Source organism: Parasteatoda tepidariorum, chromosome 1 (assembly GCF_043381705.1).
Source record: "Parasteatoda tepidariorum isolate YZ-2023 chromosome 1, CAS_Ptep_4.0, whole genome shotgun sequence".
NCBI classification, from domain to species: Eukaryota; Metazoa; Arthropoda; class Arachnida; order Araneae; family Theridiidae; genus Parasteatoda; species Parasteatoda tepidariorum.
This window is the reverse complement of record NC_092204.1, coordinates 29,785,631-29,803,518: the sequence shown is the minus strand read 5'-3', so window position 1 is coordinate 29,803,518 and position 17,888 is coordinate 29,785,631. Positions and strand designations below refer to the sequence as shown.

Sequence of the window (17,888 nt, the reverse complement as noted above, 5' to 3'; positions counted from 1 at the left end):
AAAAAAAATGTTTTGAAAAACGAAAAAAAATTTTGATATGAAATTAAAGCAAAAATTCAATAACATTGTAATAAACTGCACTACTTTGGAATTTAAATATAAAAAAAAAAAAGAATTGTGCAGCTCTAGTGCGACGTAAATCAACAACAACAACAGCAACAACAACAATAAAAAAAGAATTCAAAAATAAGGTTCTGTCTTGATGAACTTAATAAAATTAAAACCTGAATTATTTGTTCGAACTTTACACGGAGTATTGTTTTAAGTCTGACAAATGTTTGACGGAAGTAAAGTATATTTATATATATATTCGTTGGTTTTTCAGCGTGAGACTTAAGAAAAGGAAAAATTCCTTTTAGAATTCAAATGTCCTTGGAAATCTTTTTTTTTCTTCTTTTTTGTCGTATGTGTTTGGTTATAGGAAGACGATGACCGCCTTTTAAAAGCTGCCTACGTTGTTAACGGTGCATCAATAAAACAGAAAACGGTGAACTATTCAGAACTTCAGAAACTATTTATTCCTCGTCGTATGTTACATTCAGAACAAAACGAAATGTTTCTAAAAAAATACTTAAAATTTACTTTTAAGTTATTTCAAGCAAAACCAAAAGTACTAAAACGGCATCGTAAACAGCAACTAAAAGGTTGCTTCACGTTATGTTCTTATTTCTGGCGCAGAATTGCGTTCCATGATGAAAGAGATTTAATATCCAGGTAGGTTAAGATGAAAAGAAAGTTCGTACCTCAGGAATGACGACTATGATTGCTGAAACTGACATCGTCTTCCCTATGGGACGAAAATGAATTCAAAACTATGTTCTTCTATGTTAGAATTCAATACTAACAATATAAAGACGAATTAGGGTATTCAAATTAGATATTGTTGCAATACAATCTGAATGCTTATTGGAAAACAATACCTAGAAATTGAAGCCTCCTGATCAAAAGTTCGAGCCTAACCACTGCGGACAACTTGTGAATCATTAGTTAGTGTTTTATATGCGAAGAAAAACAATGAAAATCAACTTCTCAGCTGAAATGAAAGAGTCATGTTAAATCGTGCCCATTTACAAAATCCTTTCCAAACTATCTTTTCGAAGTTATACATATTATAAATCAAAATGGCACATTGCGATGAAGCTACATAACAGATACATTTTTATTAAATTTCATTTATGGTCTCAAACCTTTTACTAGGCATTTGTATTAGCACATATATAAACATTATGATAATAAATCTCCCCTATGCAATAACTGCAAAGTTACAGATGACCTGGAACATATACTGATTCACTGCCCTCTATTTGATAACATAAGAAAAGCAAATTTCCCGGTAAACCTGACCTATAGCTCACTCAAACAACACTGGAGGATACCAGCTATGCAAAAGGGCATAGAACGAATCATCAAAAGCCACTTTAACGCTGGCTTGCCACCAGACACGTCATAATAACGAAAATGTCAAAACTGTTTTTTCTCAGAATATTGACATCACGCACTGAATTTCAAAGACTTATCCAAACCTTATCAAACTTTTCGATTTGTTGTAAAGGTGGAAAGTTCCCTTTCCTCCTACCCTGACTTCTATAATTAAAATATAGGTAANAAAACTGTGTTTTCTCAGAATATTGACATCACGCACTGAATTTCAAAGACTTATCCAAACCTTATCAAACTTTTCGATTTGTTGTAAAGGTGGAAAGTTCCCTTTACTCCTACCCTGACTTTTATAATTAAAATATAGGACACTTTGTGTATGGAATTAACATTTCACCTGTACTTACTTTCACATTTAAACTTGTTTTGATATGTGGACTGGGTCAGTTCTCCATCTGTTAAAATTAACAGCTTTGTACACCCAGTTAACTTTTCATCTGTTCAAACATCTGCTTTTTACATTTTTTTTGCATTTTTACATTTTTTGGTACTTTGTTGATGGAGTCATCTTCTCATCGGTTTTGCTATCTATATCTTGAATTCAAGTCACCCTTTTCATTCCTCATTGTAAATACTCATCTTCCCTTTGTTTTTCAAACTGGGAATTGTTTTTGTATTTTTAGTTGATCAATAAAATTGCTCCCCGGATGCCCCCGATAGGGGGCGGGATTGGGTTAAGCGTTAACGCTTAACCCCGTAGCAATTTCTATATTGCTTATAGCAATTGCTATAAACATTATGATTTATTTAGAAAAAAAGTGGTTTTTTTATATTCATATCACTTCAACATCATTAATTTTCCTCTCTAAAAACACACAATGGTACTAACCATTGATTTTCATAAAATTCAATTCAGAAATTAGCAAGTGGCCTTTTTTTGCACAACTGAAACATAGCATAAGAAAATGGATTAATGTTTTCTCATTTTTTAATACATTTTAAGAGCATGAGTATATAATCTGATTTTTTTAATGAATCCGATTTTTTTACTCAAATTCAGAAAGTTAAATTTTCAATTCAAAATCTTAATTGAATAATGAATCTGATTTTTCTTTTACACAAATTCATATAGTTTCATTTTCAATTAGAAATTTTAACTTATAAAGGGAAACTATTTTAACTCAGATTTAATGTTATTGAAGTTAAAATAGCAGAAAGAAAAGTCACTACCCTTCCTTGATACTTCAATAATAACTCTCTGCTGTTAACAGGTTTAGACAGTATTTAGGGTCGAAAGAAAAAAATTTATTAATTTATTTATATTTTAAGACTCCATTTTTACGAAAAAATTAACTTATGTAATAGGAATAAAAACGACATAATTCTTAAAATTGGTTAAAATTCACGCATCGTACTTAAAATTAATAAAATTCACGTCTTTTTTAACTCACATCTCACCAACCACAAACCACGTTAACTCACGTCTTTTGAATTCTAATCAAATCGCTCCTTTTGTAGTTTTTTTAAACTATCAAATTTTTAAAAACTCTAGAAGTAAACACGCTTTATTTTTTCAAGCTTGTTTGATGAATATCCTAAATAAATTAAATTCTGATTAATAATTTATTTTTTTAAGCTAGTGCAAGGTTTTTTCTTTTTTTTAAAAAAAAGAAACGAAAGCAGATTTTTTTCCAATTTTTTTATAATTTTTACTGTGTATCACTTCTTTGAACGATATTGAACTCACCACGTGATGATGATAGCAGGTCGAGTTCCACTGACACCCTACCCAACCAACCATCCAATTTTTTGAGCGATATTTTTATTGTATTTGCAGCTTTTTCACAAAGATTTTCAATGACATTGGATTCTTTGGCTAAATGTATTCAAGGTTCCTTTCTTATATATACTACACATTTAATGCTTGATTTTTTTGGAGAAATTAAGTATAACTAATACAAAAATTAGTGTTGCTCGATTATATATATCTCTAGCTTCATATTTACATATCTCTTTCGAAACCTCGGTCACACTGCCTGGGGGAGCAGGAAAGCATTGGTATTTGTCTAATGCGGGCTGTGTCAAAATTGATGAGTGATTTACTATCATTTTCGCAAGTCTTGGTGGAGAATATGCCACACGAGAATTCCAATTAATGACATGAAAGTTATCCGAAAATTAAAAGTTTATCTTTGGTTCTACGATATTTACAGCAATCCTTTAATTTAGGCTGGCTTGTCTTGCTTTTGGCATCCTTCTTTTTATACAACCTAAATAATTGATTGTTTATTGTTATCTTTCCGGACTGGAATAAGGGAACAGGGTCCTTATTTTCGTTATCTTCTGGACAGTGTTCTAAGGTGATCACAATTAAAATGTCCAACTGATATTATTGATTGACTAGAATTTGTTGAGCAAGGACAAAATTCCGTACTACTGTAGTAATTTCCATAAATATTTACAATAAGTTAACGAGATTTTATGCGGTTACTAAACATAACCACTAAAGTAATCGATACAAGTTTATTGCTTCATTTTCTAGTATAAGGAATTCGAAAATACTTGTTTTCTTTCATATTTTATTGGCGATCTTCCAAAAATCTGAGAGCTTAAAATCTTTTTGCTAAGTATGAAAAATCGCATTAACTAAGCATCTCTAAAGTTATAAGATAATACTTTAAGTATTTTTTGAGAATTTCAGAAAAATGTCAAAAAATCAAAGTGTCCCTTACACTATTGTAAGGCAGTGTATATAAAGTTAATATTAAATATTCCTATCCGTCTNTATATGTATATATATATATATATATTATACAGGCGGACTTCCATTTTGAGAATTTCTCCATTTTGCGAGGTTTTTTTTCTCTCTTTGAGTAAACAAGAACATTTTGGAAATTTCTTCGTAAAATAACTGCCAAATAGAGAAGTGAATTTTTTATTTAATAAACTTTTCTTTGAGATCCAATTTTCCAAAATATTTCAGAACATTTCAAACTTGTTAACCCATTTTATGGGGAAAATGACCTTGAATTGATTTTCGCAGCCGCTTAACTTTTAGAGAAAGCAGTAAAATCCCTCTCGGTTTGCATTTCATACAGGAATCCAAGCCAAAAATCAATTTACGAGAAACCATAACAGAAATTTCTAAAGCATAGAACTATGATATTACTATTCGTTTGATATTACTATTATGGTCATACTATTTGTAAAAGTTTTGCTAAAGCTGAATTCTTCGTCAGCGCGGAGAATTTGGAAAGTATGGAGGACGGACGAGGATATTCCTTTAGAACAGGGGTTTCCAACCGGCAGCCCACGAACTAAAATATTTTAGTTTTCATAGCGGACAATTTTTGTAAAAATTCGATAAGGGCTTAAAATATTTTTCACGTTAAAAAAAAAAAAAAAAAAAAAATTTCAAAAATATAATTTTTTTGTCATCTGTGAAATTTAACATACCAACGTTGCAAAAAAATTTATTTCTCTGGTTTTGCATTCAAGAAAATATTTATTCAAATACAGAAATAATCGTGCATGTTGTTCTCTTCTTTTATTTCTTTTTTTTAAACTTTTTTTTATATTGTGAATATAATTTAGCATGTGCTTATCAGAAATTCTCCAATTTAGCTTTTTGAAACCACTCATTTTGGACGAAATTATTTACATTTGTAAATTTTAAAGTGCATAAAAGAGGGAATGAATATCATGTTTTATTTAAATTCCTTGAATTGAATATCGCATGAACGGAAAAGAAAAAAAAAATTAATTTCAGATGCTCGAGAATTTTTTAGTTGTTGCTATAATTCCTAATAAGTCTAAAAAATGTTAATTTATCACAGAATTAAATTTGAAACTAAAAAAAATCTTGTCACTAAGTTTCAGATTAAAAGAAGATTCAAAATGATACGTAACAAGTATTATTTGTAATGCTTGTTATTTTTTTTAATATTAAAAAAACTTTTAAAAAATCTGACACCAATATTTAATGTTCCTTCAAACATAAAAGAGTCCTATATAAAATTTTGATAAAGTTGCGGCCCGCCATTTGACTGGTGTTTTTAATTGCGGCCCCCGGCCTCATGTAAGTTGGAAACCCCTGCTTTAGAAGAACTTAAAAAAATATGGGTACAGCTAAGAGAGACCCACGAAATTAAAAATGAAGTACTGATTAATGATTTTCTTTTTATTGATTCTGAAACTGCAACCACAGAAACATTAACTGAAATGAATATTTTGGAGACAGTGGGAGAAATAAAAACAATAAAGCAATAAATTGCGAGGAAGATGAAGAAATCACTAAACCTTCATATGATGAAATGTTAAAATCATTTGAAACAATTCGATAGTCGATTTCAATAGTATTCAATTGCAGTTTTAGTTATGTTTAGTGTATATGAATTCAAAACCTGTTTTGTGTTGTTTAAGTATTTCAACTGATGATTTTCTATTTAAGGAATTTTTTATATAAGAAACTTTTATCAGGATTTAGCGATTTCGTTAAATAGGAGTCCTGCTGTGTGTATATATATATATATACCGAAGAGCCATTACATTATGACTAACCTGCTAATAACATGTAGGACCACCTTTAGCCCTCTAAACTGCTAGCACCCGCCGTGGCATTGATTCCACAAGGTGCTAGGTAGTCTGAGCTATCTGGTACCAAGCGCTCACCAACTGGTCCTGCAATTCCCTCATATTGCGAGGGGGTAGCGTGGCAGCACGACAGCACGAATTTGTTTTCCAAGTAGGACCGCAAATGCTCTATTGCATTAAGGTCAGGTGAATTTGGGAGCCAAGACATGACTTGATAGTCACTGGAATGTTCCTCGAACCAATCCATGACTATTCGACCCTTATGACATGGTGCATTATCCTGTTGGTAAACACCATCCCCCGCAGGAAAAACTGTTGCCATGAATGGGTGAACTATGTTCAAGTAGCTTACAGACGTCAGGGATTGTTCTATGAGGATTATGGGTCCTTATGTACCCCATGAAAACATTGTTCCTGGGCGAGAAACCATGAAAACCTGGGCAAGCCCATTGTTATAGATGGAGGGTGGTCATAATGTAATGACTCTTCGGTGTATATATATTTAATTATTTTTAATTTTAAAAATTATGCAATATTGTTAAATAATATTTACTCCGAGGAATTAATCTTGCTTCGTAATCATGATGATAATATTGAATTTTAATTTTTTAGATTTAAATATTAAGAAAGAAGAAAATATCTGCATTGTTTATTTATACGATAAAAGAAATTATTTTAAATTTAATATAAATAAACTAATAACATGAAATTCTAATGTTTCTAAAAACATTTATTTAAATGCCATTTTTAATCAAGATAATTAATTAATAGAATTTATAATCTTTATTTATCGAAAAAACAAATAAACTTCCAAAATTTAATAAGAAAGTATAGATATCAAACTAATGTAATTAAATTATGTATTAAATCGTTGAGTTAATAATAGTTTTAATAAAAAATTCTTTGTTAACATATTTATATTTTTACCATGTGCAAATTCAATTCGGGCAAAGCCATGCTTAAGAAAGATAAATATTCATTAAAAAAAATTTTAAAATAAGAAGATATTTTTCATTAAGTGATAATTTCTTTAAAATCATCAATAAAAAAATTGTAATTGAATTACAGATTAATCCAAGGTAACTAACAAATCCAACGTGCTTCTGTAATTCAGTAACAACGCGCTATAGAAAATCTCCTCAAACTATATTTACGTTTCCATTTTCATATTTTATGATCTGGCAAACTTGTTACAAAAGTATTGTAAATCATTTTTAAAGATGCCATTACGTGTTAGTACAATTCGCTACTCGCTTTATATATTACTGTTGTATTTTCTTCTGTATTTTCTTGATTTTTATTTTCTATTTTTACTTGATTGTTTTAAGTTGCATTTGTTTTATTTTGCATTTTTTGCCTGACTAGTTCTTTTTTCGTTTCAATTTTTTTATTGCTCTTCACACTATTGTATTGGTTTGCTTTGCTATAGCTATATGAATATAAAATTAGAAAGCACTTTTTTGCGGATATAATCGTGTGAGCTGATGACGAGATTCTTTCTTTTCATTACTTTATTTACAGCTTTAAATTTTTTTTAACAATAATAAAAAATTTCGAAATTATTATTTTTAATATAAAATATAGAGAAAACATGGAAAATAATCTAATAAAGATTAATGAAAAATGGAAGAACAATTATTTAAATAAAATATTTTTTAAAAATATTTTTAAAAAATTTTATTTAAAAAAAATATTAAAAAAACCGGAAAACAAAATAATGAAAAGATATTATCTCGACATCAGCTCACACAATTATATCCGCAAAAAGGAGTGCTTTCTAATATTGTATTAATATGTATACAAAGCAAAATATATCAATACATTAGCATATTTTTTTAAAAAAAATGGAAGAATTTTGCTTTCTTCTTTAAGTGGAAATAAAGGGATTGTTGGCTTACGTAAGCATAGCTCATAACCCTCGCCCCTTGTATGCAACATAAGATAATCACAAACACCATCCCCTTTAAGTGCGTTTTAATTTTAAAACCAATTACCTGATTTTGTGGTATAATTTTAATGAATGGAAACACTTCTTTGAATGTCAACAAAACATCTTTTTTTTTAATTCATGTTTTTTCTTGTCATTAAAAATACACAGTGTACTGGAATGGAGAAGGTGATATGCCCAGTCAATCGGATCTAGATCGTCTCGTACAGCAGAATTCGACGAGTATCATGAGTTTTNTTTGATAGAACTCATTAAATAAGTGCTTTCATGAAAAATTGAAAAATATAAGGAAAACATGGAAAATAATATAATAAAGATAAATGAAAAAAAGAGCAATTATTTAAATAAAATATTTAAAAAAAATTTTATTTTAAAAAAATATTAAAAAGCCGGAAAACAAAATAATGAAAAGATATTATCTCGTAATCAGCTCACACAAACATCACACAGCAAAAAGGAGTGCTCTCTAATATTGTATTAATGTATACCAAGCAAAATATATCAATACATTAGCATTTTTTTTAAAAAAAGAAACATTTTTGCATTTTTTTTAAAGTGGAAATAAGGGGATTGTTGGCTTACGTAAGCATAGCTCCTAAACCTCTCCCCTTGTATGCAACATAAGATAATCATAAACACCTTCCCCTTTAAGTGCGTTTTAATTTTAGAACCTATTACCTGATTTTGTGGTATGATTTTAATAAATGGAAACGCTTCTTAGAATGTCAACAAAACATCTTTTTTTTAATTCATATTTTTCTTGTCATTAAAAATACACAGTGTACTGGAATGGAGAAGGTGATATGCCCAGTCAATCGGATCTAGATCGTCTCGTACAGCAGAATTCGACGAGTATCATGAGTTTTCAGTCTAACCTCACAGACAGCTACCACTCTCAGATATCTGAACATTCGGAATCAAAGGTAAGAACTATAAAATGTTATGCCAGGAAATAATAGCTTTAATGGCAGTTTTTTTAGGATCAATTTTAGAAAATTGTAATTTTTGGGAGTAATTAATTTCAGTTTAACTGATTTATAAAAATGGGAATGCTAAAAATGAGATAATTAAAAGGATAAAAAAAATTTAGTGGGATTTTATCCCAATCAAAGAACTGAAGTTTTGTTGGCTCTTATAAATTATAATGTTCAATTATCTTGATTTATTACTCTTGATTTTTAATTATCACTATCTACTTTTATTCATGTTTTAGCTATTCCTTTTAAACTTTTTCAGTGGTGTTTTAACTTCCTACTTTTAACTGCTCTTATTTCTTTTGTACTGGGATTTTAATCATTTGTACTCATTTTATCTCAGAATTACTTTCCTTTTGCTATTGCAAATTTTTAGCTTTTTTTTATTCATGCTATTTTGCTGTATTTTGAGGGAGTTTTTTTTGTCTAAACTATTTTTGGTATTGATCTTATCTCTTTTCTGTTTACTGGTTTTAATTCTTCACTTTTGTGTTTTGTGTTGATAGATTTTTCATGTGTTCTATATGTTGTAGGCCCACTATAAAACGCACGAAGTGTCGAAGCTTAGTCCCCATATTAGACACAAACTCCGTTGGGGCAATATTTTCACATCTTTTTGCGACCCCCTATTAAACACAAGGTGTTTAATGAATATGGTGTATTATTTTTGTTTTATCCTTTGCTTACGGCCCTTAGTATGATGAAGCCCGTCATTTTGGTTCACCTGTTATACCAACCGTAAGCAAAATGTCAACTTTTGTAAGCATCATACAAGATAATACTTTGCAATCAAATTATTCTTGGTTTTGGTCTGTTGTCATCTGTAATATCTGTATGCCATCTGTAATAAATGACACTGTTGTCCCAGTCTGGCAGCTTGGTTCAGCGTGTGAGCGGACCTTGGTTCCTCCTGAGAGAACTATCGTGACGGCGAGTTCACCTTTCTGTAATCTCCAGTGGGTGGGGTCAGTGAACATCTATACTTATTAAAAGAAGTGTTGTAATAATCGATATAGCTACAAATCTGAGGAACAAAGATACCTTTAGAATATAGAGTGTGGGAAAGCACTATACCAATCTTTTTCAAATATGCTTTCAATTCATTATTTCTAGACACCTTTGCTGTAGCTGCTCGTTTCTCTAACTGAGAGGACACATATTCCGGCTTTTTGAATATGTGAGAGTGTAACCTCGATAATCATATAATCCACCAGTTGCAAAACTCGATTCAGGCTGTTATGCATGTATGGATTGCTCATTTGCTATTCATTCTATCAAAAAGTAATTAGTTAAGAAATAGATTTTAATTATTAGTTTTCAATGTTTTAATACTAAAGGGATCTTCTTAAAACAATGTATGATTTCCTGATTGGTAAAAAGCGTTTTTTTTTTAAAAAATAAAGCAGAAAGAAGGAAGAACCTCCGAACCAATTAGTTAATATTCGTTAAATGGACGATAACCGTCTCTTTCTTTTGTTTATTTGAAAAAGGAAGAAGAGATCAGCCTCCTTTTGAACAAAGTGAAATCTCAGAACAAAGTGGAAGCAAGCAAAATTCTTCTTGCCATGTCAAGCACCGCCGAAAACTGTATCACAATGAGACACTGTGGTAAGTACCCGTTTTCATTTTTATTTTACTATTATATAGAGAATTCATAAGAAATTTGAGTTCAACCTTCTATTTCTAAACTGCTGCTCAATGGCAAAAATTATAGAGATTGAACGGTTTTTCTTTACACGAGAAAATTTTTAAAGGTATACGACAAGCATTAGTAAATTTGACTAAATTCACTGACTTAAATATAGAATATAGGAGTTAGTTACACGTACTGACCTTAATATGTATTGTAAAATTTTTGTCATTGAGAATTTTAAAAATGTACACATTGGTGGTAACTTATCAATATTTGTATAAAAAAGTTCGTAAACTTAACGAATTACTATCAATCAAACTGGTTTTTATGCTAATAATAACACATTCTCCATAATTGAACACGACTCGTCGATTACTTTTCATCCATTCGCCGTTATATTGTAAGTGGATCTTTTTTAATCAAATTAAGAATATTTTGTTGTATGTTAATCAACTAATAAACAGTAAAAACAATAAATCAAACCGTTTATATTGAGTAGGGAAGATTTTTACTGCATTAAATTGAAATTAAAAAGAAGACATTGTTGACAAAAAGGAATGAGTCTAATTTAAATATAGTGTGCGGTTTTTGCGTTAAATGAATAGAACAAATGGATTGTGCAAACAGACGTTAACGTATATACCTTGATTTTTGTACGCCTACTTTGACGGTATTTTTTAAGTTATTCCAGACTTAATAAACGAAATATTTACTTCCAAAACTAAAATTTTTTTTCTACATTTTATCTTTGTAGGCTGCCTTCCTCTTCTGGTAGATCTGCTGCACCAACCGGAGGAAAACTCGAACAGTTCGTACCACGTGATGCACGCGAAGAGGGCTCAATTCGAAGTGAGGGAGAGGGCAAGTCAGGTGCTGCACAATATCGTCCTCTCACAGCCGGACGATAAGAGGAGTAGGAGGGAAGCGAGAGTACTGAGACTACTGGAGAATATCAGGGACTACTGCGACTACCTCAGGAGCATCGAGGGAGACGACAACAGAAATGGTAATTCTATGAAGCAATAATGCTGTCCACCTTATTTAATTTTGCGCGGGCAATAATGCACATTTAAGCGATGCCATTTTCGATACTCTTTTTAATTCGATTAATTTCAACTAAGTAAAATGCAGGTGAGGATACTATCGTAGAAATAAAAACCACAGTGATATGGTTTGAAGAGTCAAGGGAAAAAATAGACAGAAGATTTACCATATCATTGACAAAAAAAAAAAGTGTCACTTAAATTCTTATGCGTAAATAGTGTTCCTTCAGGGGGAGATTTCGAAGTTCACAACTACTTGTGATGCAAAATATGTATTCATCACTTTTAAAGCAGAAACAACTTTTAAAGCAGAAACATTTAATGCTTAGCACTCAAGCGGGCTAAAGAAAGTTCATATCTGAAGCCCAATCGCTGAGAAATCATCCGTTCCAAGTCCGATAGTCTTCAAAAATGTTCTAGTTTGGTTGGAGAGAGGTTTCTGCTATTTCAAAATGAATTTATAATTTTTATCCTGGGAAGTTTAAACACTGTTCTAATTTTTGAAGCTTTCCATTGAAAATATTAAATAGATGTTATATTAAAGAATTTATTCTTCGTTCGAAGTGAGTCCTTCTGTACTATGGCGATTCGTTTCTCAACGGCGAGTCTCATGAGTGTTGGCAAGATAACATTGCTGTTAGTTTTGCGATTTGCTGCCGATGATTTAAAAATACAGTTTTCATGAAAATGCGGAGCTTCTTGCTATCACTCTTCATCGCTCATTCACATATCCTTTCTATGGATGTCTGTGTGATGATGCCTCTTTAGGAAAATTAAACATTGTTTTTTATTTTATTATTATGCCGACCGGCCTGTGTAGGAGGCAGGGAACTGTCCTTGTATCAGAAAGGTTCTGGGTTCGAATCCTGGGCAAGGCACGGATGTTCTTTCCTTCTCTGTACTATCTGTCCTCACTGTGGGAGCGACGTTGGCTCACCTAATATGCATGGTGCCCCTGAAAGATAAGCCAACAAAATCGCCCTGTATATGCCTGAATTGACGGATGTTAACGCAGGTGGGCATTGGAAAAAAAATTATTATTTTCTTTAATATTAAACTTAAAATGCTCGCTTTGCTATCTGTCTTTCTTTCTTTTTTTCAAAATTCTGTTCTTAAATTTTTCTTCTTTAACGGAAACAAAAAATTCAGAGATCAGTGGATTGGTGACAGATATATTTATTGTTTCATTACACCAGACGATGAAGAAGCACAGCGGAAAGACTGATAGAAAGGAACACCACAGTTAAATATTCGTTTGTAGAAAGTTTAATTTAAAGATTCACTTGTATAATAAACTCTATCGGAGTACGCCCAAAATATACCCTAAAATATATATTTATAAATTTATGAGTGGCTGAATGAAAAATTCATTTTCAAACAGTTTTGAGTTGGACAGAAACGTTAGCTTTCTTTAAAATAATTGTCTTTGGGATTATTTAACCTAGACTCCTGGGGGTAGGGTCCACGTAAAAAGAACACAAGATGTTTGTAAAACATTTTCTGTTTTTAGAAAGATTCTGAAGAAATGGAAATAAAGTTTCATAACTTAGACTACAGGGATTACTTGATTTTAAATGTTATTTCTGCATTTGTTTCAAAACTAGTCTCAAATAGTAAGAAAAAAAGCGCTGATAAATGCTTTATTCTTTTTATTTTCTTTATTCGAATATGCTGAATATTTGCGTTTCTTTTGAGTAGGGGGAGGAGAAGGAGCTGAGAAGCAACAACTTGGATCATCTGTTGCCTCCCTTATGAAACTCTCATTCGATGAAGATCACAGACATTCTATGTGCCAACTAGGTGAGAGACAAACTTTTATGATGCCAAAGTTTGAATACGTTTAGGTGTTGATTATCTCACAAAATCAATAATCGATGATAAGGATTTAAAGAAAATAGACAATTTTAAAAAAAAATTTCTTAACTTATGTATATATTATTAAATCTTGTTTCTATACTAATTAAATCCTGTTTCGTGCAACAATTTGTAATACTTTTTATTTTTGATTTTCTTAAACGTCATTTTGAGTATCATTTGACATGCATTCACTGAGTTTTTTTTCCCACATTTTAACTGAATAATATTTCAAAATATTATCACTTTTATCTAGCGCTTTTGCGCTTGTTAATTATATTCCACGCAATAATTCGTTTTTAAGTGCAATAAATAATATTAATTCTAATAATAGTATGATCAGGTTTCAATATTGTCTATTTTATTTTATTTTTTCTAGCGTTAATACTTTCTTGAGCGTTTTAAAAACTACAACAAAAACCAGATTCTATGAGAAATTCGGAATAATTTTCTCCGCGCGGAAGCATTTAGGATAGCATTTAGCATTTAGCAATAGGATTTTTTTTCAACAGAAGTTTGAAAATATTTACAATAAACATATTCAACATAATTTTTTATAAAAAAAATAGACTTGTAGAATAGAATTTTAAAAAAAAATAGAAATAGATTTCTGGCGAAGTAGTGGAAAATCCTTAATTACTGTTTCCTTTGTCACATTTCCACACTTTGTCAGCATTCAGTTGTGTATTTCAGCTCCAAATTTAGTGATTATTTTAAAACAGTTGACTCTTAAAAGTCTGGCATTCATTATGAAGCATTATTATAAAACATATGTTTTAACGTTATTTAGTTCTAGTACGATAACCACAGTAAATAATACCATAAGATGGAAATGACAAACTCAAATATACCACTTACAAGAAACTAGTAAGCATCTTAACCGACTACGGTTTTAGAACATTTGAGAACATTTTAAAAATACCATCAATAAAGTTCAATCCGAACTCCGTCTTACTAATAGCACTGCCATCCTCCCAAACTATTAGATTGAAGATGGTGCTTCATGAATGATAATAAGTGTCAGTTACGATTTAGGCATGATGGGCAGTGTAAACCACAAAACAGTAAATGTAAACCTAAAATTTAAATCCAGCTAACAATTGATTAAGGAAATTAATCGGAAAATGATTACAAATAAATTTAGCTTTAAAATGTTCAGCTTCCAACGCAAAGTTGATTTTATTGCTGCAAATTCATTTAAATCTAATTATTTGAGGAATATTATTGCCTCTGAACGCTTTGGTAATGATACAAACCAAAACAGACTGAGCACCTAAAATTTGAAGTCTTCACGTTTATCGTATACAAAGATCGTAGGTTTGTTCGTGGCCCGACATCCTGTATGTAATCCAGAAAGTTTACAACAACATCATTTTCAAATTATTTTTACAGGATTTAAACAAATTGAATAAATTGAATGATGTAATAAATGAAATTCAAGAACGTTATTGCAGATAATGTCCTCAATGAATCTAAAATATTTAAAAAAAACTGCGATTAACTTCGTTCTACAGACGCTTTTCGTAGTAATTTAAAAAAAGTTATTTATTTTTGAACTAAAGTCGGCTTCCGTTTAAATACCATTAAAATGCTCTCTGCATGCTTATGTTTATTAGAGTTTAATGGCTTTATTTACTGAAAGTATTTAAATTAATGATTCAATGCNATATATTATATATATATATGAAAATATTGGTATTATATTCTTCACTTTTTTGCACGATCTGATTGGTTACTAAAAAAAAATTAAAAATGCATATGACTCAGGCATTCGTTGTAAGGTCATTCATGGTGATGGAGCAAGTCCAGCCCAGCAAAATTCCTCTACCTTCTTCTTCAAAAAAATAATAATTTAAAAAATTTCATAAAACACCTGCTCAGAGCATGATTGTTTCTAACTCCTGGAATCGACGAGGTCATTCGTAACAAAAAGACTTAGGGTGAAAGAGAGAATGAAGCTTTTTTGTTAATTAACCAGTCACAACAAAGTTATTTCTCATCGCGTGTGTAACAAGTACTACTAAATTAACTGCTACCTAAATTCCTTAGAATTCCTTAGATCATAAAATTTCGCTATTTCATAGCTATTTGCGGTACATTATAAATATTTTTCTCGTTTTTCTTCGCAGGTTTATAGCATTTTAAAATTCATAAATATATTCTTTTTAATGATTGCACGATTTAAAATATTATTTTTAATTATTACTCAGTATAGAAAGGTACTTAGATCTCCTTGCGGTTGTTAAGACGCAAAGCGAACATCAAAAGGGACAGTTTTAGTTTGATTGTGAACTAGAACTACTTTAATATTTATCTTATGATGAAGTAGTCAATACTTTGTACACTACCCTTCAAAATGTTGAAACTACAACTGTGAAGAGTATTTTTCCTTCAGTATTTCTAATTTATTTTTATCTGCAGATATGACGTTATTCTCTGGTATGATTAAAATATTTTTACTAACTCATTATTGCTTTGTGCTTCCTAAATCTTTCTTTCAAGTGTTAAATTGCAGCATCCAAAAATTGATTAAAAATTATTATTCTAAAATAGGTTTCGGATGATTCTGTTGAAATATAAGAGAAATATGTTTTCTTTTTCTTTTATTTTTTATTTTATTTTATCGTGGAACGACAAATCTTGCTTCGTGGAAATTTCATAGTTTACTCTTGGTGCATCTCAGCCACAGAGCTGTAATACAAGCAGAGCAAGCCCGCTGCTGTATTTACCCATCTCTCTTCGTACCTAACATCAGTCACGTGCTTCCTCCCAATCGACAATTTTGGTGGAGAAGGAAAGGTGTCGCTTAGCAGTTCAAATGAGTTCTGCTTTGTAGTAGATTCGTGGTTTGTACTTATTCAGGCTATGAAGGTTAAAGCTTCAGAAGCGTTATGATTAGGGCAACAGTAAAAAAAACTAAGATTTTAAGATTAACTTCGCTAGATCAAAAATTATTTTGGAATTCTAAATTTTCTATATGTTTAAACTTTACAAAATTGTTTATATTTTGACAAAATTACGAAAATTTTAAGTTTTAAATTTTTTTTTAAACCGTTACTACGTTTTTTTCCGATAACCTCTTATTTGTACTTTTTAAGCTTTAAAAATGTTTTAAAAGATTTTAAAACTTTTCACATAGTTTCCACTAACAAAACAGATGCCGAAATAGCCTGGTTGGTAGGGCACTGGACCCATGTCGGAGGGATCGTGAGATCGATCCTCGCCGGCCGAAGTCTCCCTGTGTAGTAAATGGTGACTGGTGCACGTTAAATTTGCCGGGTCATAAAATCCTCCAAGTTTCCATACCAAATAATTATCTCTGAGGGTACTGAATTGGAGATTGATCGGTCTCTGGTTCAGGTTTAAATTACGATCTGTGGAAGAATGAATGGATGTATGAATTGATCAACCCTATAAAAGAGCAGTGGTGTTTGTGTGGCTAAAAACTTATTCTTGGCCACAGATGGTGCCACTGAAAAACAAGAAGCGCATTCTCTGCCTTAAATTCGCTTGGTTTTACATACTTTTTACTTGGTTTTACTTGCTTGCTGATAGTTGACAAGTGTCATTAGAAACAACAACAACTATGATACTAGCGAAACAAATGTCCATATTTATTACCGAAGTTAAAAATCAATTTTTTTTTTCATTTTAACGTCAAAAATTTTTAAACTGTCAAATAAATATTTACCAATTAATTAAAAATATATTATTATTTTTAACCTTTGTTAAAACTTACTTTTATAAAAGTTTCGTCCAACAATGTTTTATATATGTAAAAAAAGAAACTACCTTAACACAATTTTTTTTTAAAGTTAGTTCATTTTTATTGATTATCCTTGGGGTTTATTTATAAAGTATTCATCACATTTTAGAATTCATCTTAGGGAACTTTTTAGTTATAAATAAAATTGTTTTTAAAGATTGATAACATGGCAAATAATAGTACATTATCTTGTAAAATCATGAATATCTTTCCAAGTACTGAGAATTTGTCAAAAAAATTATAAAAAAGGATTTAAACCTTTCCATAACAGCATTTAATCCTGCTCATAATTTGTTTGCAATTTAATATTTTGAAGAAGAAATAAAATTCACCTTTTCAAACTTCACTGTTTACTCTCAACTAATTTTTTTTCTGTATTTTATTTTTATTTACTAATGCATTTTGAAGAGATTTGCCACGAAAGATTTCTCCCCGCTGTATAGATGTTGAGTATTGTTTCTTATTTTTTTTCCAATTTCCTTTTTGATAAAGATTCTAAAAATATGTGTTAAGGGTCGTGACTGCGAAACACTCATCGAAGAATAAATTTCCGCCAGAGGCAATCAAAATTATTTAGTGTTTAGAACCTAAAATATTGAAGGTCAGTCAAAAATAAAGAATATTAAAAAAAAATAGTTGTATAAAACTTATAAAGGAAAAGGTTCTTACTTATGCTGAACATTAAAAACGAAAAAAAAAT

At 30.5% G+C, this 17,888-nt stretch overlaps 1 protein-coding gene across 2 annotated transcripts in view; it reads left to right on the top strand.

The window, feature by feature from the left end:
- The window catches only part of LOC107438644 (adenomatous polyposis coli homolog), a 58,600-nt gene that overhangs the window by 20,776 nt on the left and 19,936 nt on the right, over nt 1-17,888 (top strand). Inside the window, exons 5-8 of one of the 2 annotated variants that reach the window (XM_043043782.2) lie at nt 8,699-8,841; nt 10,383-10,500; nt 11,280-11,531; nt 13,264-13,368. In XM_043043782.2, coding sequence (XP_042899716.2) covers nt 8,699-8,841; nt 10,383-10,500; nt 11,280-11,531; nt 13,264-13,368 — 618 coding nt within the window. The remainder of the gene's footprint in view (nt 1-8,698; nt 8,842-10,382; nt 10,501-11,279; nt 11,532-13,263; nt 13,369-17,888) is intronic. The other variant, XM_043043783.2, reaches the window with a different exon arrangement.